The 22,735-nt window shown below is 50.0% G+C and overlaps 2 protein-coding genes across 2 annotated transcripts in view; one reads left to right on the top strand and one right to left on the bottom strand.

Moving 5' to 3' along the window:
* LOC135887318 (killer cell lectin-like receptor subfamily F member 1) overlaps nt 1–22,735 on the top strand; it is a 74,236-nt gene that overhangs the window by 5,039 nt on the left and 46,462 nt on the right. The window lies entirely within an intron of this gene.
* LOC135887332 (C-type lectin domain family 2 member B-like) lies at nt 8,360–14,839 on the bottom strand. Its single transcript, XM_065415094.1, has 5 exons — nt 14,752–14,839; nt 12,037–12,132; nt 9,643–9,830; nt 9,337–9,440; nt 8,360–8,480 (listed from the first exon to the last, which is right to left on the bottom strand). Exons 1-5 carry the CDS (start codon nt 14,837–14,839, stop codon nt 8,360–8,362), a joined length of 597 nt encoding a protein of 198 aa, XP_065271166.1.

Below are 22,735 nucleotides of genomic sequence, written 5' to 3'. Positions count from 1 at the left end.
TTAATTCGAATTTAGTAGAAAGAAACTAATGAGGCAGAGGCAAATTGAGCCCAGGGAAAAGCATTCAAAATAAAAGAACTACAGGGCCAGCTGGAAATAGCCAAAAGCAGGCAAGAGAACTGTGAAAGCGCTAAGAGATTACTATATGTAACAGGAAAGGGGGATGTACAAAGTGATACATGTCTGTTTCACTTTTGTGTTTAAATACTGTAGGAACAGAACAGAACTTGCCTCTGGGTTTTTAACAGTTCAGTTTCTTTCTCCAAAGTGACTGGCTGGGATCCATATTACTCAGTGCTTTATTACACACACATGCGAGGCAGTTCTCTAACCTCTGTTCACACGGCGGCTTTGTGGGGAAGTTTTCCAGGGCGGCTCTCACGAAGGCCAGACGGGAACACCCCCAAACACCCCTGCGGACAGTGATTCCGGGCGGAGCAGCTTAAACAGCGCAGAAGGCCGCAGCAGCAGCAGCCCAGAGGACGTCCTGGCTCATCTGAGACAGAATCTGTGCGAGCTGCAAACACACCGCAGCGCAGGTAACCGCAGCTCCTTCCCTGCCTGAGCTGTCCGCCTGTCTAGCTCCTTAGGCTGCTCTAGTGCATCTATCAGAGCTCCTGCTAGAAAAGTCCCTTCCCGCTACTCGGCCCACATGTGCCACCCACCACCCGTCCTCCAGAGCTTCTCTGCACTGGGTACCAGGAGTGCTGTTAACCACAAGCATTTTCAGATGGGGCTGTGGGGAGCAGCAGTGACACCTAGTGGCCAGTCAGGGTAGCTCTCCGTACATACAGTACCACAGGGAGGGAAAGCACAGGAGAGTGAGAGGGGAAGGGATGGGCTAGAACAGAGTGAGGAAGAAGGCAGAGGCTGTGCTGGGACATGGCATGAAGGGACATCAGGTGTCTACCCATCATGCCACACACCCAGCGAGAGACAGTCCCTGCCCCAGCTGAGATCAGGGCCCCGTTGTGCCGGGCGCTGCACAGACACACAGCGAGAGACAGTCCCTGCCCCAGCTGAGATCAGGCCCCGTTGTGCCGGGTGCTGCACAGACACACAGGGAGAGACAGTCCCTGCCCCAGCTGAGATCAGGCCCCGTTGTGCCGGGCGCTGCACAGACACACAGCGAGAGACAGTCCCTGCCCCAGCTGAGATCAGGGCCCCTTTGTGCCGGGCACTGCACAGACACACAGGGAGAGACAGTCCCTGCCCCAGCTGAGATCAGGGCCCCGTTGTGCCGGGTGCCGCACAGACACACAGGGAGAGACAGTCCCTGCCCCAGCTGAGATCAGGGCCCCGTTGTGCCGGGCGCTGCACAGACACACAGCGAGAGACAGTCCCTGCCCCAGCTGAGATCAGGGCCCCGTTGTGCCGGGCGCTGCACAGACACACAGGGAGAGACAGTCCCTGCCCCAGCTGAGATCAGGGCCCCGTTGTGCCGGGCGCTGCACAGACACACAGCGAGAGACAGTCCCTGCCCCAAAGAACTTACAAGACAGATGAACAAAGTAGTACTATCCCTATCTGACAGGTGGGGAAACTGAGGCATGGCAGGTTGCCATGACTTTTCCCAGGTCACACAATAGAGTGTGTGGCAGAGCTCGGAATTGAATCCAGATCACCTGACTCGCAGTCAAGTGCCTGAACCCACTGCATGGAAAGTGTTGAACCATGAAGTGTCTTCAGCCCCATTAATGCCGTGGCCCTTTCCCCCAGGTGGAGGCTCCGAGTGCAGACTCTGCCCCATGGACTGGCTGTCGCACAGAGGAAAGTGCTACTGGTTCTCTAAAGGGAATAAGGACTGGAATGGGAGCCGTGATGACTGTCCAAGGAAGAGGTCTCACATCCTGGTGATCCAGGACCAGGATGAGATGGTAATGTGAAAAATAAAGGGTGCAAACTATACCTAAAACTTCGGTCAGCCTAGCTATGTTGCTTAGGCGTGTGAAAAATACCTCTTGTTTTAAATCTGGGTTGAAAAATTGTCAGTGATTGAGAATCTACAACGACCCTTGGTAAATTGTTCCAATGGTTAATTACCCTCACTCTTAAAAATGTACACCTTATTTCCAGTGTGAGTTTGTCTAGCTTCAACTTCCAGCCCTTGGATCATGTTCTACCTTTGTCTGCTAGACTGAAGAGCCCATTATTTAATATCTGTTTCTCATGTAGGTACTTACAGACTGATCGAGTCTTCCCTTAACCTTCTCTTCGTTAAGCTACATAGATTGAGCTCCTTGAGTCTATCACAGGTTTTCAAATCCTTTAATCCATTCTCACGGCTCTTCTCTGACCCCTCTGCAATTTAGCAAGATCCTTCCTGAACTGTGGGCACTAGAACGGGACACAGGATTCCAGCAGCGGTCACACCAGGGCCAAATTGAGAGGTAAAATAACCTCTCTGCTCCATTCAATATTCGCCTGTTTAAGCATCCCAGGATCACATTAGCTCTTTTGGCCACAGCATCCCACTAGGAACTCATGTTCAGCTGAGTATCCACTGTGACTCCTAAATCTTTTTCAGCGTCACGGCTTCCCAGGGTAGAGGCCCCATCCTGCAGTCTTTGTTCTTAGCTATATACATTTAGCCATATTAAAAACACATATTGTTGGCTTGCGCCCATTTTACCAAGAAATCCAGCTCGCGCTGTATCCGTGACCTGTCCTCTTCATTATTTACTGCACCCCAATCGTTGTGTCGCTGTAAACTTTATCAGTGATGATTTTTTTTTCTTCCAGGTCCTTGGTAAAAATGTTCAATAGCTTAAGGCCAAGAACCAGTCCCTGTGGGACGCTATTGGAAACACACCCGCTCAATGACGATTCCTTGTTTAAAATTAAATTTTGAGGCCTAGCAGTTAGTGTTATATGCCAGGTCTATAGGGGGGGGAAATCCCCTTGTTTGTTTTGGGTCCAACTAAAGGCCTCTTTGGAGATTGGGGATTAAGTTCTCTGGTGTCCTTTAGAACGACTGCTTTTGCCCCAGGCTAAATTCACGCTCCTGCTTTTCTCCACAGGAGTTCATACAGAACATCACACAAGGGAAATATCCCGTTTGGATTGGGCTTAATGTTACATTCCCAGAGGAGAAATGGACCTGGGTGGACGGCTCCATCTTAAACCAAAATCTGTGAGTGTTTCTTGCTGTTAAATATTTCATGTGTGTCTTGAGGAAAGCTTATCATTAAGTAACTTTGGATGTTTGCAGAGTCAGAGAGAAAGGCTGGCCTTGAACTGGGGCTCAGGCGATCTGGATTTACGAACAGACTCCCTGCGTGACCTTGGCCAAGTCACTTAAACTCTCTGGGCCTCCACCCCCCAGCTGTCATAAGGAATAATTATTCTTTGGCTGCTTTGTGTATTTAGATTGCAGGCCTCTGGAGGAAAGAACTGCCTCTTGCTAAGTGTATAGATAAAACGCCCAGCACAATGGAGTCCTGATACTGGTTGGGGCCTCTAAGGGTACGTCTTCACTACCCGCCGGATCGGCGGATAGGGATAGATCTATTGGGGATCGATCTCTGCCGTCGACTCCGGAACTCCACCGTGGCGAAAGGCGGAAGCGGAGTTGACGGGACAGCGGCGGCCATCAATCCCGCACCGTGAGGATGGGGGGTAAGTTGAACTAAGATACGTCGACTTCAGCTATGCTATTTTCGTAGCTGAAGTTGCGTATCTTAGGTCGATCCCCTCCCCCCCCCAGTGTAGACCAGGCCTAAGCATTACTAGAACACACATAATACAGAGAGCCGGGGAGAAAATTTCCCAACGGAACAGCTTTCCCTCTAGGAACATCTACGCTACAACTGCTACAGTGCAGCAGGTGTGATGCTGTAGCACCAAACGTAGGCACTTCCTACAGCAACCGAAGGGGTTTTTCCGTTGCTGTAGGTAGTCCACCTCTCCAAGAGGCAGTAGCTGGGTTGATGGAGGCATTCTTCCATCAACCTAGCTGCATCTACAGCTAGGGGGTAAGTCAACCTAATGATGTCGCACAGGACGCAACATTTTTCACAGCCCTGAGAGATGTAGTTAGGTCGACTGAAGTTTTTAGATGAAAACCAGGTCTCAGAAAACACCGATTCCATGAAATTGACACGTTGCCTGTGACTGTGTTGGTTTTTCTCAATTTTTGATGGAAAACGATCGCAACAGTTTATTTCAGCGTCATCCATTTGATTACATTGTATATTACATTACAACATAACAGTGGAAAGATTTTGACCTGATTGAAACATTTTTGGAAACCTCATTTTGCTGTAAATTTCAATGTTTTGTTCTGATTGAGAACAGCAGCAAAAAAATCACCAACAAACCTCCTGATATTTTTGGAATATCCCATGGAATGGAAATTCAATTTTCCAGCTTCTTCTAACAATAAGTCAAGTCCCCTCCTATCAGGAATTAAAGCAATGCTGAATGTTATTAGGTAGGCAACTTCCCCTTGATTCTCAGGCTGACCATGGGACTGCCAGGTCTGAAAGCATGCACACGACTGCTTGAGAGAAAGGACTGGACTTTGGGCACTTTTGTGGCCCAACCACTGACTAGGAGGAGACAAAGAGCCACACTCAGCATAAAGTCTGGCAAGCTTTCTTCCAACCCACGCTTTCCCACTGCTGCCTCTAGGCTAGAGTGGTGAGTTCAGACCCCAACAGCCGTATGGAGACCAGACGTGGTGGTGAGTTCAGTCCCCAACAGCCGCATGGAGACCAGACGTGGTGGGAGGTTTGGGACATTTATAACCTTGCAGGGGAAAACGCAGAGATAATGGAATACCTACAGCTGAGCAGGCCAGTAGATTTAATACAAAGAGACGCTTCTCTGGACCTTTATTTGAGAAGTCTAGACACTAACACGGATTATTTCTCCTCTCCCCCCCCGCCCCTTTGCTCCACAGGTTTCCGGTATCTGGTCCAGCTGTGAGAAACAGCTGTGGGGTGATAAAAGGGAATCAGATGCGTTCGGAAATGTGCAGCGCTGAATTTAAGTGGATTTGTCAGAAAGAAGCCGTCCTGATCTAAGCAATGACAGTAGGGAGGCGGTACCCTTAGAAATAATAGATTCCTAGATAGAAAGGCCATTCTGATTGTCTACTCTGACCTCCTGCATAACAAAGGCCGGCGAATGTCACTCAGTAAAAAGCTGATGGGAGAGAGCTACATGCTCTTCCTAGTTAGGGTGACCAGATCTCCCGATTTTATAGGGACAGACCCGATATTTGGGGCTTTTTCTTATATAGGCTCCTATTGCCCCCCACTCCCGTTCCTGATTTTTCACACTTATCTGGTCACCCTACTCCTAGTCCTCTGAAAGGTCCAGCTCACCCCTGTGACAGAGTGGGAATTTTCTGTAATATTTTTGTATGACACCGGTGCGTGCCTCAGTTTCCCCTGTATGCTGCGTCGTCACCTAGGAGGTAGAAAAGGGCTGGTTACGCTCAGGCAAGGGTGGCTGACGCTGGTCTCGAGTGTGGGGCCCATGTCGCTGGAAGTCCATGAAGACAATGGCAAAGCCAACACCCGAGACATTTGCTACCAAGCTACGAACGACCATGGATGGCCCACCTCTCCGCAGGAAGCCAGCTGTGTTTGAGCAGCTGGACAGCCAAGGACCCAGAAGGGGCCTGGTGGGACTGGCCTGAGATCTTGACCAAAGAGAATAGAGTGGGAGCTAGAAGGGGACACACCACTTTGGCTGGGGCTCTGGGCCAACCAGAATGGACCTTGCTGTAACTTGTTTTTCTCTATGTTAACCAAGGACTCTCTACACGGTGTTCCAGACAGCTAATAAACCCTCCTGCTTTTACCACGCTGGCCGGGAGTCACAGCCGATGCTGAAGGAGGGCTGCCTGGCTCCGTTTGGGGGTACACGTCTCCCTCAGAGGCCCATCTCAGGTGGCCTCGCTGAAGGGAGTTCACAGTGTGAAGCAGGGGGGCTGGAGACTTCGAGGTTCAGTCCAAGGAGGTGGTGAAGCCAAAGGGCTTACCCTGGTGACAGAGTGAGACCCTAAGGGGGTCTGGCACCCTGAAGGGGTCCTCCCAGGGACTGTTCTAAAGCACTGGGTGTGTGGATCTGTGACAACCCCCAATAACCATCATCCTTAGCATGTAGTGCCCTTCTTGTGCAGATCTCAGTGCTTTGCAAAAGGCAAGTGATCACCATTATTGTAGAGGTGGAAGGGGAAATGGAGGCAGAGAGAGAATCACAGAAATGTAGGACTGAAAGGGACCTTGATAGATCATCTAGTCCAGTCCCCTGTACCGAGGCAGGACTAAGTATTATCTAGACCATCCCTGGAAGGTGTTCGTCTAATCTGCTCTTAAAAACCTCCAATGATAGAAACTCCACCATCTCCCTACGTAATTCGTTCCAGTGCTTAATTACCCTGACAGTTAGAAAGTTTTTCCTAAAGGTCTAACGTAAATCTATTTTTTTTTTTTAATCTAAGGTGCTTAATACGGAGCCCTCGTTACCACAGTCACAATCTTTAACATCTATTTCTCCTCCCACCCCTCCCCGTCACCTAAGCCCCCTCCAAACCCATTGCTAAGAACCGCTCGGAACCACCCCACGCTCCAGATTCCACCCCAGGTGAGGTGGGGAAGGCTGGGTGGTACTGGCTGCTTCTGCAGTTGATAAGGCAACTCAGACTCCTCCCCCCACCAAATTAGTTGGCCAGCTGCTAGAAAATCCCCTTTCCTTCCTTCCACCTGGACACAGCCCTTCTGGCACCGAGGAGGCACTGAAGTGACGCAGGGAAGAAGACAGAACAAAACCGTAGACCCAGCAGTGAGGTCATTTATTTACACAAAGTGCAAAAGAGAGTACAAAACCCTACTTATATACAGACAAAGGTTTAAGCAGCAGTGTTTCTCAAGTATACAGAATACTGTAGCCCATTAGTGGGTTCACTGAGCCAGGTCGAAACAGGGAAAGTCTCTCCCAAGATAGGCAGCTTGTGGGAGGCTGGCTGAGATGACGGATGGTGAAATTAAGCCTGACTCTTGACTTTTCACAGTTTGGTCTCAGCCTTATTGCGAACGCCCTGGGGCCTGACTCCCTACATTTCCTTAAACAGCTACTTTACACCACTGCAGAATGGGTGTAAGGCTGGGTTTGCACCTAAAAATCAGATCGACCCAGCTGCATCGCTCAGGGCTAGGAAAAATGTCACACCCTGTGCACCGTAGTACGATCGACTGTAGATGTAGCTTGACACAAGAATTCTCTCAGAGAGGTGGATCAAATACACCCACGGCAAAATTCCTTCTGTCGCTGTCAATGAGACTAAAGCTTCCGAGAGAGACAAGGCGGGGGAGGGAATATCTTTTATCCTGGGACCGACATGGGACACGCAACAAGGGAAGATACCGAATTTTGCCGTCTCTATGGAAACTCCACAATATGAAGAAAAAGCAAAGCTTAAAGAAGTTATTGGACGACAGGGGACGGATCACTTAATGATTGCCTGTTCTGCTCTTTCCCGCTGAAGCACCTGGCATTTGCCACTGTCGGAAAACAGGACACTGGGCTAGATGGACCTTTGGTCTGACCCAGTATGTCCGTTCTTATATTCTAAGTTGGTCCAATAAAAGAGATTCCCATCCAAGTGTCTTAGAACCTGGAGATAGTTTCAAAAGCGTCTGTTTAAAGGCTTTTAAATGACTGGATACCCCTTTCGGGAACGAACTCCTGATGAGGTTCATCAGCCCATCACCTCTAGAAAGGAGAGATCGGACTCTGCTGGGTCGGACACAAACACATTAAGAAATAAATACAGACAAGGGCTGCATTTAAGCATGCGGCAGTAGGAACCCCCAGGCATTCTGCTCGGATGCCGTATCCCTTTTCCCCGGCATCCCCTGTTTGTGGCTGTGAGGTTCTCTGGGGTGGTGGACGAGTCTTACTGAAGTTTGTTTGGACAGCAGCCAGCAAAATGGGGCCCCTGACCTTGACTGGAGCCTCCGGTGCCCCTGTGATGTAAATATCCTCAGAGAAGGGATCAGCAGCAAGACACTCAGCGGCACCATTTGCGCCCTGGCCACCAGCACCCAACATAGCACGGAAGAGTCAGCTCTGCATTGCTCTTCTCCTGGAGCAGCCCTTCGGCAGCAAGGAAATGCTTCAATCAACGGTAGCCCGGAGTCTGGAACTCACCAGCCATCTTATCGGCGCCCTGCAGGTGGCGCTGTCACGTTACAGCAGCACAGATGACCGCGGCAATGACTGGGCTCCTCCCCTTGCAATATATGCGGATAGCGCAGCAGCAAAAGCAGATCGGAAGTCCGACAAGCCTGGCCTGACCAGTCCCACGCACGTCAGGCACCGCGCGCCGCGGCCCGTCGGCTTTTCCCTAGCCCTTCGTGTACGCATCGCGTTGGGCACAGATCCAGTTGCGCAGCGTGTGGCACCACGAGGAGCTGACAGCCTTGTCGTTCAGATAGGCACAGTTGCCGTTGGCTCGGATTTCAAACCTGCAACACAAGTGCCGTGGGGCCGTGAGTCCCGGCTCCGCATTCTGGGTAGCGCAGCAGATGAAAGCAAGTAGCAACGGGGCCTTAATTACCCCGCTCTCCACTGCTCTCCCCCGCTGCATCTGGGCCCAGCATCCCCTTGTGATTTGTTTTAATATCAAATTCTGTTCATTTCATGATGTCCTCCCATGTGGAGCATGCAGCCCTGGGGTTAGCACTGGTATGTCCCTAATGCAGGCAAAACGTCAGGCCGGATGGGGATCAGACCATAGGTAGGATGTTTCCAGCCCATCACGCTATTTAGTCTGATTGTACCTTCTGTTGCCCCCAACCCTTGGTCTGTCTTGTCTAGTTAGACTGTGAACTCTTTGGGGCAGAGACTGTCTCGCTGTGTGTCTGTGCAGCGCCCGGCACAATGGGGCCCTGATCTCAGCTGGGGCAGGGACTGTCTCTCCCTGTGTGTCTGTGCAGCGCCCGACACAACTGGGCCCTGATCTCAGTTGGGGCCTCTGGGTGCTACCATAATGACAACATCAATACTACTACTACTAATAATAAAAGGTATCTTGGGCCAGGTCAGTTACACGGGGGACATCAGCCAATAACGTTGCTACAACAGTGCAAACAAACGCCCACGTACAGAAGACCTAAGATCCCCTCAAAGCCAGCTCCATTAAACAATGCATCGCCCCCCAATCCCGCACCGAATAGGAGTTCCAAAATACCATGTCCAGTCTTTTTAATGCCAGAAAAAGATTATCGGTGGTTTTGTCTTCCAACCAAGCTTAGACTGGTCCAGATTCAATGCTTATTCGAGTCACATGCGTCCCAACACTTAGAAAGAGAGAAGACTCACAGGTTGTTGAATTCTGCACCATTCACCCATCTCCAGGGCTCGCCCTCTTCCCTCCGCAGGCCAATCCAGTGCTCGGAAAGGCCTTTATAGCGCAGCATGAAAGCCTTTTTGTAAAAGAAAAAGGAAGACGTTATTTCTGGGTGGGTCCTTCTCACTCTCTCCTGCTGAAGCTGTTCCACGTTGTATAGGACACCTGAACAGTCGCTGGGGCCGAGAGTGAGTGAGGTGGTTAGTGCACACACCTGGGAAGAGATCCAAGTTCAGGTCCCTGATCCAGGCCCATTTTGTAGTCTGGAGGCGTCTCACCTTTTCAGGCAGGGTGTCGATCGTAGCCAGGGAGGCGCCGAAGGAGGAGCAGTTGCTCTGGCTGAAGGTCCAGTTCCCTTCGGCCTCTGAGAAGTAGTAACATTTCCCCAGGTACCCGACCCAGCCGTCAGGGCACCAAGGGACAGCAGGGGAGCGTGGAGGATCAAAACCAAGTTTCAGTGCTATCCCTGGGGGAAAAGAGACAGTAACAGACACTGGGTGACAGAGAGCCATCTGTTCCTGTGCAATTACACGCAGCAGTAAGAATTTCACACACACGCTTCCCCCTGAGATTAACCCAGCCCATCCTGTGCCCAGCACTCAGATCTGTATATTTCGTGGGTGAATGCCCACTTTGTCAGACGCATTCACTCACGAAAGCTTATGCTCCAATACATCTGTTAGTCTTAAAGGTGCCACAGGACCCTCTGTTGCTTATTTCATCAGGTTACCCCTAGTTCTTGTGTTATGTGAAGGGGTAAATGATACTTTCTCCACACCAGTCATGATTTTACAGACCTCTCTCATCTCCCCCCTTAGCTGTCTATTTTCTAAGTTGAACAGTCCCAGTCTTTTTAATTTCTCCTCATATGGAAGCTGTTCCATTCCCCTAATCATTTTTGTCACCATTCTCTGCACCTTTTCCAATTCGAATATAGCTTTTTTGAGTTGAGGTGAGCAGAACTGCGCACCGTGTTCAAGGTGTGGGTGTACCACAGATTTACTTAGTGCCATTTATGATATTTTCTGTCCTATTATCTCTCTCTTTCCTAATGGTTCCTAATATTCTGTTAGTTTATTTGACTGTCGCTGCACATTGAACGGATGTTTTCAGAGAACTATCCAAGATGACTCCAAGATCTCTTTCTTGGGTAGCAACAGCTAATTTAGACCCATCATTTGGTATGGTTTTTTTCTAATGTGCATTACTTTGCACTTATCAACACTGTTTAATCAGTAGCATAGCTAGCGGGGTGCAGAGGAAGCAGCCGCTTCCCCTCAGCACACTTTGCAAAAGCGGCGCCTTTCCAAAAGCGGCCGGTGGAGCGAGGCGGGGCACGGCCGGAGGAGCGAGGGGGCGCAGGCTGGCTGTGGCCCGGCAGCTGCAGCCGGAGGAGCGAGGGAGGGGGGCGCAGGCTGGCTGTGGCCCGGCAGCCGCGGCCGGAGGAGCGAGGGAGGGGGGCGCAGGCTGGCTGTGGCCCGGCAGCCGCGGCCGGAGGAGCGAGGGAGGGGGGCGCAGGCTGGCTATGGCCCGGCAGCCGTGGCCGGAGGACCAAGGGAGGGGGGCGCAGGCTGGCTGTGGCCCAGCAGCCACAGCCGGAGGAGCGAGGGAGGGGGGCGCAGGCTGGCTGTGGCCCGGCAGCCGCGGCCGGAGGAGCGAGGGAGGGGGGCGCAGGCTGGCTGTGGCCCGGCAGCCGCGGCCGGAGGAGCCATGCGGGGGGAAGGGCGGTGCGGCCGGAGGAGCCAGCGAAGGGGAGGGGGCGTGGAGCGGCCGGAGGAGGAGCCAGGGGGGCGTGGGCAGAGGAGGAGCCAAGGGGGGCGCCATCTTTAGGTTTGCTCCCCCTCCTCTTAAAAGCTGGCTACGCCATTGTGTTTAATACATGCAGGTAGCCTTCATTATTAAAAAAAAAAAAAAAAAAAAAAAAAAAACACTAGATAAAGTCCCGCCACAAGATGGCACCAGAGCTTCATCACAAAACTTTGCACTGACTGGCTCGGAGAAAGGTTTTAACTCAGTGGAGGGCAACCTGCGGCCCATCAAGGTAATCTGATTACGGTCCGCGAGTCATTGTGCTAACATTGACCTCCGCAGGCACCGCCCCCCGCAGTTCCCAGTGGCCGCGGTTCTCTGTTCCCAGCCAATGGGAGCTGCGGGAAGCGGCGCCTGCAGGCGAAGGGGCCGCAGGGATGTGCTGGCCACCGCTTCCCACAGCTCCCATTGGCTGGGAACAGAGAACCACGGCCACTGGGAGCTGCGGGGGGCGGTGCCTGTGGACAGTCAACGTCAGCACAATGTCTCCTGGCCCGCAATCAGATTATCCTGATGGGTTGTCCACCATTGTTTTAACTCATTCCACCTCTCATTTAGTGGCCTCTTTATTGGATATTGCATCAGATAAAAGATGACCAAGTAACAAAACTAAAGACCTCATTGAAATTCTCACCCTTTCAGGGCAAAAAAGGAGGCTTAGGGACTGGCGCCCATGAATCATATCACAGGGATGGTTTGAAGGGCAAATGAGCAGTCATGTTAAGGGCAGTTGGAGCAAGAGTCTTGTATAAATCCACCATGTGGCCCAACTATCTGAGGCAAGAAGAGAGAAAAACGTGCGATTGCGGCCGCTCCTGGGCCGAATGGAAAACAGAAAGGAGCAAGAAGCGCTGAACTCTCACCTGACAAAGCCACGATGCCGATGCCAGCAATGGTCAAGAGGATAAAGAGGAATTTACGTGTACAACGTTTCCAGGGCTTGGTCCAACGCTGGTCACCTGAAAGAGAGAAACCTGATGGGTCTCCTGGAGGAGGTGGATGGGAGGACCCAGAGTTATTAATACCAGCATGTCAGCTGCCAGACAGGGCATTCAGTTAAATGGCTCCTGCTTCCTCTCCCTTACGCTCATTGTTCCGCTCCGGGCTCTCTGGAGCTGTGATCCTGAGTATCCCAGGCTGACTGGCTCTCAGCTAACAGGGGAGGGGAATGTGTCTCATTCTGCAGTCTCTTCCCTCTGCCCTGCCTGTGCCCCCGACCCAGGAGATCAGACGCTCTCAGACACCGAGACCACAAACCTAGTGGCCCTACATTAAGTCAGGATGCTCTGAGCCAAGCCATGTGGGGGAGAGGTGCTGGAAATCGGACTCCCTTAGGAGGAGAAGCAGTGTACATTTGGTATTAGTGTCCCTAAAGAGCAGAGAAATTGCTACAGGATGGAAAATGTCCCCATTCCATATTACAGGGACTGCAGACATTAGTCTGATAGATGATGTTGATTTACACCTATACTGCATTGGAAGGTATTTACACAATAGACCAGAAACACCAGTGCCAAACAGAGAGAAAATAACCTCTCGTCTCCTACGTGAGATTCCCTTGTTTATGCATCTCAGGATTGTACTAGCCCTTTTGGCCACAGCTTCGGACTGCGAGCTCACATTCAACCGTTTATCCACCATGACCGCCAAGCTTTTCCAGAGTCCCTACTTCCCAGGAGAGAGTCCCCCATCCAGTAAGTATGGCCTGTGTTCTTTGTTCCCAGATGTACACGCTGACATTGAGCTGTGTTCAAACACCTACTGTTAGCTTGCCCCCAGCTTACGAAGCGCTCCAGATCTCTCTGAAGGAAGAGGGCAGGTCACTGATTCAGAGCCATCTAGATCACTTGGTAAACATGGGGAACAAATAATTAATAACGGGCTCTTCAGTCTCGCAGAGAACGGTACAACACGATCCAAGGGATGGAAACTGAGGGTAGACAAAGTCAGGCTGGAAAGAAGGCGTATATTTTTACTAGGGAGAGTAATTAACCATTGGAATGATTTACCAAGAATCATGGTGGTTTCTCCATCACTGGCCATTTTTAACTCAAGACTGGACGTTTTTCTAACAAATCTGCTCTAGACATTTTTTCGGGGAAGTTCTCGGGCCTATGCTAAACAGGCGGTCAGACTAAATGACACAATGATCTCTTCTGGCCTTCGAATCTATGAACCTGTACATTCCTCCTCTATAGCACCTTCAACACAAGGCACCTAAGTTGCTCTATAAACAGCCATGCATTCAAGGGAGCATTCAAAAATCACCATTTGTCCAAAAAAATTTCTAGAGAGACTAGTGCTGTAAGCCAGACCTAAGATTCTTGTAAGCGAAAGACACACGCCTCACAACAGGGGCTGGCTGGCTCGCCCAGCGGTGTGGATACAAACCTGCGTTCCACTATAGCGCACACCCAACCCTGCCAACTTTGCTGCTGATGTAGCCAAAGTTCCCGTGGCCTAGCTTGTGTTCAGACAGTCTGACAAAGCTATCCCACAATTCCCGGGGTCTGCGTGTTCCTGTCCTTCTGTCTCCCATCTTCCCACTTGTCTCCCATGAGCTGGAAGTAACCTGCTGGCTCAAATACAGTCGCCCTGCGGTTAACCCTTCATTTCCACACGGACGACTTGGTTTGAAACATAGCTCCGCCTAGTTTGTTAAAAAAGCAGAGATGATGCCTATCAACCAGCGTGTCGCAGGACGGACAGAGACGTTCTCCCATAATACACCACGAACCAAGCCCTAGAACTGCTCTAGCTAGCCGGGCACTAAGAACCCTGGGACGCGTCCCCAGAAGCCACCATGTCTGACAGGCGTCAGTGCAACCCCAGTATGGATGCAGCTGCCAGGACACAAGGCAGGTATGAGATGTGCATACCGATGCAGTACAGATGCTCACAGGCGAGTTGGAAAGCACAGGCTTGCACGCCCGAGTACACAGACCCGGGTGCACTATGCAGTAGAGACATCCCCTAAGTGAACCAAATTCCTCTTTTGTATGTGCAAATGCAGAATCCTGGGCTCGCAATGCCTTGGGTGGATTAACCACACCCACTTCCATCTTTGGCCGTGAAGAGGGAAAGGAGAGGGCACCAGGGCCAAACCATCATGTGCAGGTGCAATATATGCTCCAGCCCAGAAATGTACGTGAACCTACTTAATAACCCACAGCATTCCCACAGCCGTGCATAGAGTTGCAGGTACAAAATGAGGTAACAACACATAGGAGAGGGTTTGGGGGTGATCAGATACGCCTGACTGCACATGCAAATGCTGCATCCTCCTTTGAAAAGGCAACCTCAGTATTTAAACAAGGTTACATCTCTCCTGTGTTATGATTAGTGTGGACAGAGGGGGGAAAAAAGCAGGTTAACCATGCCATAAACCCTCTTCTAATCCTGCCAGACACCTAAAACATGTTTGTCCTGTCCACTGTCAAGAAGAGTTTTGTTATAACACAGAAGAGCCACGACCACGTTTCAGATCTGTGTCTAAACATGGCTATTCTTCCAGTGTAGATGGGTCTTACATTTGTCTCTACCACCACCCTGTACCTGAGCAGTGAGGCTCTGGTTACCTGGATTTCCTGACCTCTCTCGATCCCCATTGTTATTAAGAGGGTCCTCAGCAGAATTCTCAGGCTCTCTTCTCTGAGTGAGATGCATGGTCTATGAACAGTGGGCTCTGCTCAGCTCCCTCTCAGGCTGAAGCTGTGTTTAGAAGAGGAACCGCAGTCATTTGAAGACCTGAAATCCAAGATTTAAGAGTCAGGACATTTGGGTTTTGTCATTCATTGCCACACGGTGATCAAAACAAACAGCCGGGGCTTTTAGCAGGGGCAAGTCTTGCATTGCATTGGCACCTTCAATCTAAAAATATCTTAGAAACATTGCTGCACACTAAGGACAAGGATTTCTTCAGCCAATCACTGAAAGCAGGCACTTCTGGGGCAGCTGGTTAATGGCACATAGCTACAGGGAAAAAAATAAATCTTGTCATAAACTGTTAACTGCCTACATGCACAAGAAACTGCAGAGGGAATTTGAAGGAAGCAGAAAATCATTTACTGTGTTTAAATCTGGCCTGGATCAGGGGCGTAATCAGCATTTTCCTGACAGGGACCTAAGGGTGCTGATTTCAGTGGGGGCATTTCTCTGGGGCAGAGCATATGATGAGGCGAGGCAGAGTGTGTGTGAGACCCCCATCAGCCTCGGGCTCCTCCCAGCCTGGGGTTCTCAGCCGCCCAGCCAGAGGAGGGACCAGATGCTGCAGCCCTTTGTAGCCAGGGGCTCTGGAGGGTTCGAGCCCCAGCCAGCCCTGGTTGCACCCCGGCTCTGGATGCTACTTTAATAGTAGGTTGGGGAGTTCATGTCTTGCATGTAACCCAGTGCTCTCCCTCCCACAGCTCCCACACTGTTTTGACAGCACCCCGGCTGCCTGCCACCTACCACGATTAGAGCTAAGACAGCGAACTAGTGTCACAGCCGTCACCTCCAGAATAAGGCCCTGTCTACATTAGAGACATTTGCACTAGTGTAGCTACACTTGCAAACCCCTAAGAAACCTGCTGCATTGGTGCAATAAGCAATTTACACCACTCTCTTACCAGGGAAAGGCCTTGTCCACATTCAGCATTGCACAATACCAATGATTACAATTCAGTTAAACCCATTGTGCTTTAAAGTCAAACAGCTGCCCACAGAAGTCTCTGCACTGGTTTATTTGATGGCTGGTCCACAATTTAGTTCTTAGGCTATTGTTATACAAGTAATCAGAGCTGGTTGAAAACCTTCCGACGGAAGAATTTTCCATCAGATAAAATTGATTTGACAAAATCAAAATGTGCTGCAGGACCGCGTCAATTTCAACAAAATGTTGTTTAGGAAAAAAATCAAAATGATTCTTTTGGAGGAGGTCATGTTTTTGTTTCAATTTTTAATTTTGAAATAATGTTTTTGTTTCAAAATGTCAGATGTTATAGTACACAAATTATACTATAAATTAAAGTTGAAACTGAAACATTTCTATGACACTTGCTAACCATCACTCATACAAGGGAGGCACATGCCACCCGCCCTATGCTCATGGAGACAGATGTCTCACAAACAGGGAGACTCTCCCAAGCTGTTTTCTCCTTGTATAATCATTGACCAGGATCCCACTGTGCTAGGTGCTGTACAAACACAGAAGAAAAAAGACAGCCCCTGCCACAAAGAGTTTGCAATCTAAGCCTTGGGGTCTGTCTACAGTTGAAACTCTACAGATGTAGCATAGACACTTCCTACAGTGTAGCATAGACACTTCCTACAGCGATGGAAGGGGCTCTTCTGTCTCTGTAGTAAATTCACCTCTCCCAGAGATGGTATCTGGGTCGACAGAAGAATTCTTCCATCCACCTAGTGAGCTTAGGTTGGCTTAACAACATTGCAGGGGCATGAAAATTTGCACAGCCTTGAGCGTCATAGTTAAGCGGACCTAATTCTGTAATGGGGACCAGGCCTGGGTCTGCACTTGAAAGTGATATTGGCATAGCTACGTCAACAAGAAGCATGGGGTGGGAAAAAAACACCAAACATCCCAGACCAACATAGCGATGCCAACAGAACACCCGGCGTAGATGCTACGTCCACAGAAGACTGCATCTGTTAACGTAGCCAACGTCGTTTGGGGACTCCTCCACTGAGGCCTATTAGCAGCACCCCCCCCTTAGACTCCCCCATTAGCAGCCCCGCGTTGACCCTCTCCACTTCGGATTCCTCCATTGGCTCCTATTAGCAGCCTCATTAACCCCTTCTATCTGGGATTCCTCCATTGACCCCCTCCATTAACAGCCCTCCCCACTTGGGAAGCCACCATTGACCTCCCACCACCAGCAGCCGGAGACCCCCACTGCCACCCCCCCCCCCCTTTATGAGACGCCCCCAAGCCGACTCGAAGGGGCGGGGGCAGGACGCGCTTCGCTCCCACCCCGCCCTTTCTTCTGCGCATGCGCTTTGGCGGTACCACGAGCGGCGTGTCCCCTCCGGCTCGCCGTACCGCCGCCATTTTAGATTTCCCGCTAGCGCCGAGTGGTGCTGGTGCTTCGCTCGTGTCCGAGGTGAGGATCCATTCAGGGGTCTCCGGCTGCGCAACCCCCCGCCCGGATCCCGTGTTGTCCGAGGAGCCGCCCCCCCAACCCCGTTGTCACCCCCCCCACAGCCGGGGGAGCCCCATAGAGCCCCGCCCCCATCAGGCTCATGCCGCCTCCCCCGGCAGTGCCCCCCCGGGCGGGGTGCCCCTCCCCCCGATGGCTAGTGCGCCCCCGTGTTCGGTGCCCCCAGTTCCCTCCCCCGCCCCAGGATCCGGACGGGGGGGGGCGCCTAGGAGTCACCCCTGTGCACAGCCCCCCCCGTAGCGCTCCCCCATCAGGGGGCGCCCTACACAGCGCCCCCCCTCTCACCTCCCAAGTCAGAGCCGGACGGGGGGGGGGTCCGTGGGAGGCCCCCCCCCGGCCTAGTCATGGATCCGGGGCGGCTCCGCTTGTGGAGGTGCAAAGTAACTGCAGATGCCCCCGCCGCTGGCTGGCCGGATCGGGCCCGTTGTGTGGGGCTGTCACTCGCCCCGCCCGGCTCCCGCCGGCTCGCCCGCCTGAGACAAACTGGCCCCGGCTTGTGCTGCCGCTTCTCCCTTTAAACCCTTGTTCGTTTCCGGCAGGGGATTCACCCTCCCGGCAGCGCCAAGAAACTTTTTTTTTTCCTATCCTTTTTTGTGTCTCGCACAGTGAACAGAGCAGGAGCTGGTTGAGTGGGCGTGGGATTAAGGGAGGTCATTCTTTAACACAGCGGCTCTCAACCTTTCCAGACTACTGTACCCTGTTTCAGGAGTCTTGATTTGTCTTGGGTACCCCCAAGTTTCACCTCACTTAAAAACGGCTTGCTTACAACATCAGACATCAAAATGCAGAAGTGATACAGCCAACTATTACTGAAAAATGTCTGCCTTTCTCATTTTTACCCTATCATTATAAAAATGTATCAATTGGAAGATACATATTGTATTTACATTTCAGTGTATAGCATATAGAGCAGTATAAACAAGTCATTGTCTGTATGAAATTGTAGTTTGTACTGACTTCACTAGTGTTTTTATGTAGCCTGTTGTAAAACTAGGCAAATAGCTAGATGAGTTGATGTACCCCCTGGAAGATCTCTGCATACCCCCAGGGGTACATGTACCCTGGGTTGAGAACCACTGCTTTAACACAGCTGTGCTGGGTCGTGAATGAAGATTTACCGTTTATATAATGATGGCACACAGAGATGCCCCAGCTGAGCTCAGGGTCTTGTGCTGTGCACTTTACAAATACCTAGTGGCTGTTAAAATTCAAAAACAATTTAGTTAGTGCAGAGTTGAAGCTGTCTGGCGGTATCTGCTGCCTTCCCAGAACATCGACTTACGAAAACAAAGAAATGCAGCATTAAGATGCTTGTTTGAGTCCATTGGCGCTTGTGACATGCCCTTTGTTGTAAACCATAGACACCGACTCCATGGGTGCTCCAGAGAAAAATGAGTGGGTGCTCAGCACCCACCAGCAGCCAAGCTCCTCCGCCCTGCACCCCCGCGCCTCTTGCCCACCTGCGGCTCCTGCTAATCAACTCCTCCACCTCCCAGCGCCTGCCGCAAACAGCTGTTTCACAGCGTTCAGGAGGCTCCCTGAGGGAGGCGGGGACAGGGGCTTGGGGGAAAGGGTGGAGTGGGAGCAGGGCCTGGGGCAAATGGGGGATGTTGAGCATCCCCCAGCTAGAGGGGAAGTGGGTGCCTATGTTGTAAACGACCAACATTTCTCACTTAGAAGACAGCCCAGTCATTTCAATACTTTGTTTACACCACAAAACCACCAAAAAAAAAAAAAAACCCGAGTCACAAATCACTGACATGTTGGAAGTCAAAGTGACTCATTTCATAACCAGCCTCTAGTTTGTAAGGAGCATGAAACAACATTATATATATATATATTTTTATTATTTTTGCTAACGTGGTAAAATCCTACGTGGGCAGTTTGTGGTTTTCACACACACTAACAGCCCGGGGGAAATGCGTGACTTATTAATGCGTGTGACAACAACTATCTTTACAAAAACTAATTTCCCCATATTAATTTCTACTGTTACTCACACCTTCTTGTCAACTGTTTGAAATGGGCCATGCTCATTACCACTGCAAAAGTGATTTTTCCTCCCTTGGTATTCTACTGATAATTGAATTGTCTCATTAGCACGGACCCCCCAACTTGGTAAGGCAACTCCCATCTTTTCATGTACTGTGAATATATACCTGCTACTGTATTTTCCACTCCATGCATCTGATGAAGTGGGTTTTAGCCTGCGAAAGCTTATGCCCAAATAAATTTGTTAGTGTCTAAGGTGCCACAAGGACTCCTTGTTTTTGCTGATACTGTACAGACTAACACAGCTACCATTCTGAAACTTAACAACTGTCTTGTCCACACTCGGATTTTACCATATGTTAGCCAACATGGTGGTAAAACCTTTTTTCCTGGTGAAGACAAGGCCATGGTGTGACATAGAATCGTAGAAATGTAGGGCTGAAAGTGATTTTGAGACGTCACCTAGTCCATTCCCCCAGCCTGAGGCAGGACCAGGCAAACCTAGACCATCCCTGACAGGTGTTTGTCCAACCTCTTCTTAAAAACCTCCAATGACGGGGATTCTACAGCCTCCCTTGGTAACCTGTTCCAGAGCTTAACTACCCTTAGAGTTCGAAACTTGCTTTTAATATCCAATGTACATCTCCCTTGCTGCAGAGTAGGCCGATTCCTTCTTAACCTACCTCCAGTGGACATGGAGAACAGTTGATCACCGTCCTCTTTACAACAACCCTTAACATATTTGCAAACTGTTATCAGGCACCACTCCATCTTTTCTCAAGACTAAATGTGCCTAGTTTTTGTAACCTTTCATCAAAGGCCAGGTTCTATTTGCTCAGGATCCTCCAGCAAAGGAGACTCTTCCCAACCCCCAGCCACCTCCCCATCGTCAGCTGGGACAGAGAGGGAATCCAAACGTGCAGCACTCTGTGCTGGGCGGAAAGGAAACCCCAGAAAGAGGAATGAGAAGCTGAATGTAATTCAGGGGGGAGGGATAGCTCAGTGGTTTGAGCATTGGCCTGCTAAACCCAGGGTTGTGAGTTCAATCCTTGAGGGGGCCACTTAGGGATCTGGGGCAAAATCAGTACTTGGTCCTGCTAGTGAAGGCAGGGGGCTGGACTCGATGACCTTTCAAGGTCCCTTCCAGTTCTAGGAGATGGGATATCTCCATTTATTTATTTATTTATTTATAAGCAGGGGGAGAAGGAGAAGTTTGTGGTTCCAGATGAACTGAAGGACAAATGTTTGTTTTCATGTTTTTTAAACACGTGGTGTTAGTAAGTAAAACCACTAAGTGTGGATTCATTTAAACACGTGGTGTTAGTAAAACCACAAAGTGTGGATTCACTGAAACATGTATTAGTAAAACCACTAAGTGTGGGTTCATTCAAACAAAATCTCGCTGTTGCTCTCTCTCTCACACACACACAAACTCTTAAATCAACAAACTGAAGGAAAAAAGGAAGTTGGGTGGGATGCCACTGTGATTTGATAAATGGCTTGAAATACAACTGAGACCTCCAGGCCCCTCGTGCCAAATGAAACAGAATGCATTATGTCTTGCAAAAGGATTTGTGTAGAGTTTGGATTTGGTTTATTTCTACACTCTTGTATGATTACGCCATTTATCCGCTGAGGTCATTTGCCTTCTTGAAGCTTATGTGGGCGTTTTGTTTTTACTTTTTAAGTTCTGATTGTGTAGTGCTTCAGTAGACCCTTATGCCTGCAGAGCTCCTCACTGAAATCAGCGAGCTTCTGTGCCATGTGGGATTCCGCCCACAAAGAACTCATTGCAGGATTGGAGTGTCAGTTGTTTAAAGGCTGATCTTACGTTTAGATGACAAACCAAACACGTTTTTTTGATTGAGAAAAATTTCAGAATAGGGAACTGTTCTCTAGATTCCCCCCCCCCCTTTTTTTTTTTTACTGTGCTCTTTGTAAGGCTGATAAAGAATGAGGCGTCATCCAGGCGTCTCTGAAACCACAGTCATCCTGTTGCTTATTTGACACCAGTCAAAGAAAACCACAAATTTTCCTCCCTTGTCATGCTGCCAACTTCTGAAAACAATAATTGTTCTAGTTATACTGTAGCCGCAGTGCAATTTAACAACTGGAGGGCCTGTGGTTGTATGTTGTAGTCTGGATTAAGATAGTTGTTTTAAGGAGTGATAGTGAGCGATTGCATTATCTGGCCGTTACAAGTGATATTCTTCCGTCAGGATGTCCCCGCAGTAGGTATTTTTGGGTGCTGGTATTGATTGGTTTCTAGTCTGACCGTTTGCTTAATACAGGTGCCTGGCTCCTGTCACGGACTACGAGAATCCTGTAAGGAATTCCATTGGCTGTATAGAGACTGGAACAGAGACAGGCAAATGTAGATTCAATGCAAGACTGCAAAGAGTATAAAGTCAACATGATAGTCCTTCTCCACACACTGCAAAAATAACTTTTAAACGTGGTTGTGGCCCAAGTGTAGTGTAACATGCTGGTTTTTCTTTCCAGTGCGGAGAGAAAAAAAATTGTGTTGAAGAAGCTAGGTTAATTCTCTAAGCCAGTGTTTCTCAAATGCGGCCACTGTGGGCTTTTCTTGCAGCCACAGCCTCCTGGGTGGTTGTGAGTGGGGCGGAGTAAAGCAGCAGCCCCTCCCCTGGAGCTGCCGGCAGTGGTTGGGCCCTGGCCGCCTCTGGAGAGAGAAAATCTGGAGGAGCAGACGGTCGGCCATGTTCCCAGAGGTGGTGGGTGGTAGGCTCCACCCATGGGGCTTTGGGCTCCATTCCCTGGCTGTGAGGTGACGGGCTCTGGCCCTGAGATCACCCTCCCCAATCACCCTGGCCCCTGTTGCCTCCCCCAGTGGCCCATCGTCCCACTGCCTGCGTAATCACTTCCCCATCCAGGGCTTAATTTGTCTCTGGGCTTGCCGGGACTGAGTAAGTCTGCTGTGAAAAGTGATATTTGTATGTTTGTTAATATCACTTTTCATAACAGACTTACCAGCTAGCAAGTCTTTTAAAAAAGCAACCAAAAAGGCAAAAGAAACAATAAGAAAAAAGACACGAATGTACAAAGCACCTTGTGTTTCTATTCTGTTTAGGTCCAGCAAAGGATAGAGACAACTGTACATTATTTTTATTACTGAGTCTGCAAAAAAACCCCTACATAAATAAATTACAATGATTTGGACATGTACGTGTGCATATTTATTTCTTTTTCTTAAAGTTAATGAAGTATTTTAGGAAAAATTGTCGGAGCAGCCACCAGCAAGAGTTAGTGGCCGCACTCTGAGGCCACCAAAAAGTTTCTTGTGAGAACCCCTGCTCTAAGCACTGGAGAACTGAACAGAGACAAGCCCAGCTGTGCAGCACCAGACCAGGACTTGCTCAATATTTAAGCCTGTACCTGTGATCCCGCCTGTGTC

Source organism: Emys orbicularis, chromosome 13 (genome assembly GCF_028017835.1).
Source record: "Emys orbicularis isolate rEmyOrb1 chromosome 13, rEmyOrb1.hap1, whole genome shotgun sequence".
NCBI lineage: Eukaryota > Metazoa > Chordata > Testudines > Emydidae > Emys > Emys orbicularis.
Note: the sequence above shows the minus strand (reverse complement) of the source record. Positions and strands in the feature narration are given on the sequence as shown.

Bases quoted from the DNA above. Each gene is read 5' to 3' on its own strand.
- LOC135887332 (XM_065415094.1), bottom strand. From the start codon at position 14,839: ATGCATCTCACTCAGAGAAGAGAGCCTGAGAATTCTGCTGAGGACCCT. The intron at 12,133-14,751 runs GTAACCAGAGCC...TCTCTCTTTCAG, and splicing joins AGAGAGGTCAGGAAATCCAG to GTGACCAGCGTTGGACCAAG. The intron at 9,441-9,642 runs GTGAGACGCCTC...TTTTACAAAAAG, and splicing joins TCGACACCCTGCCTGAAAAG to GCTTTCATGCTGCGCTATAA.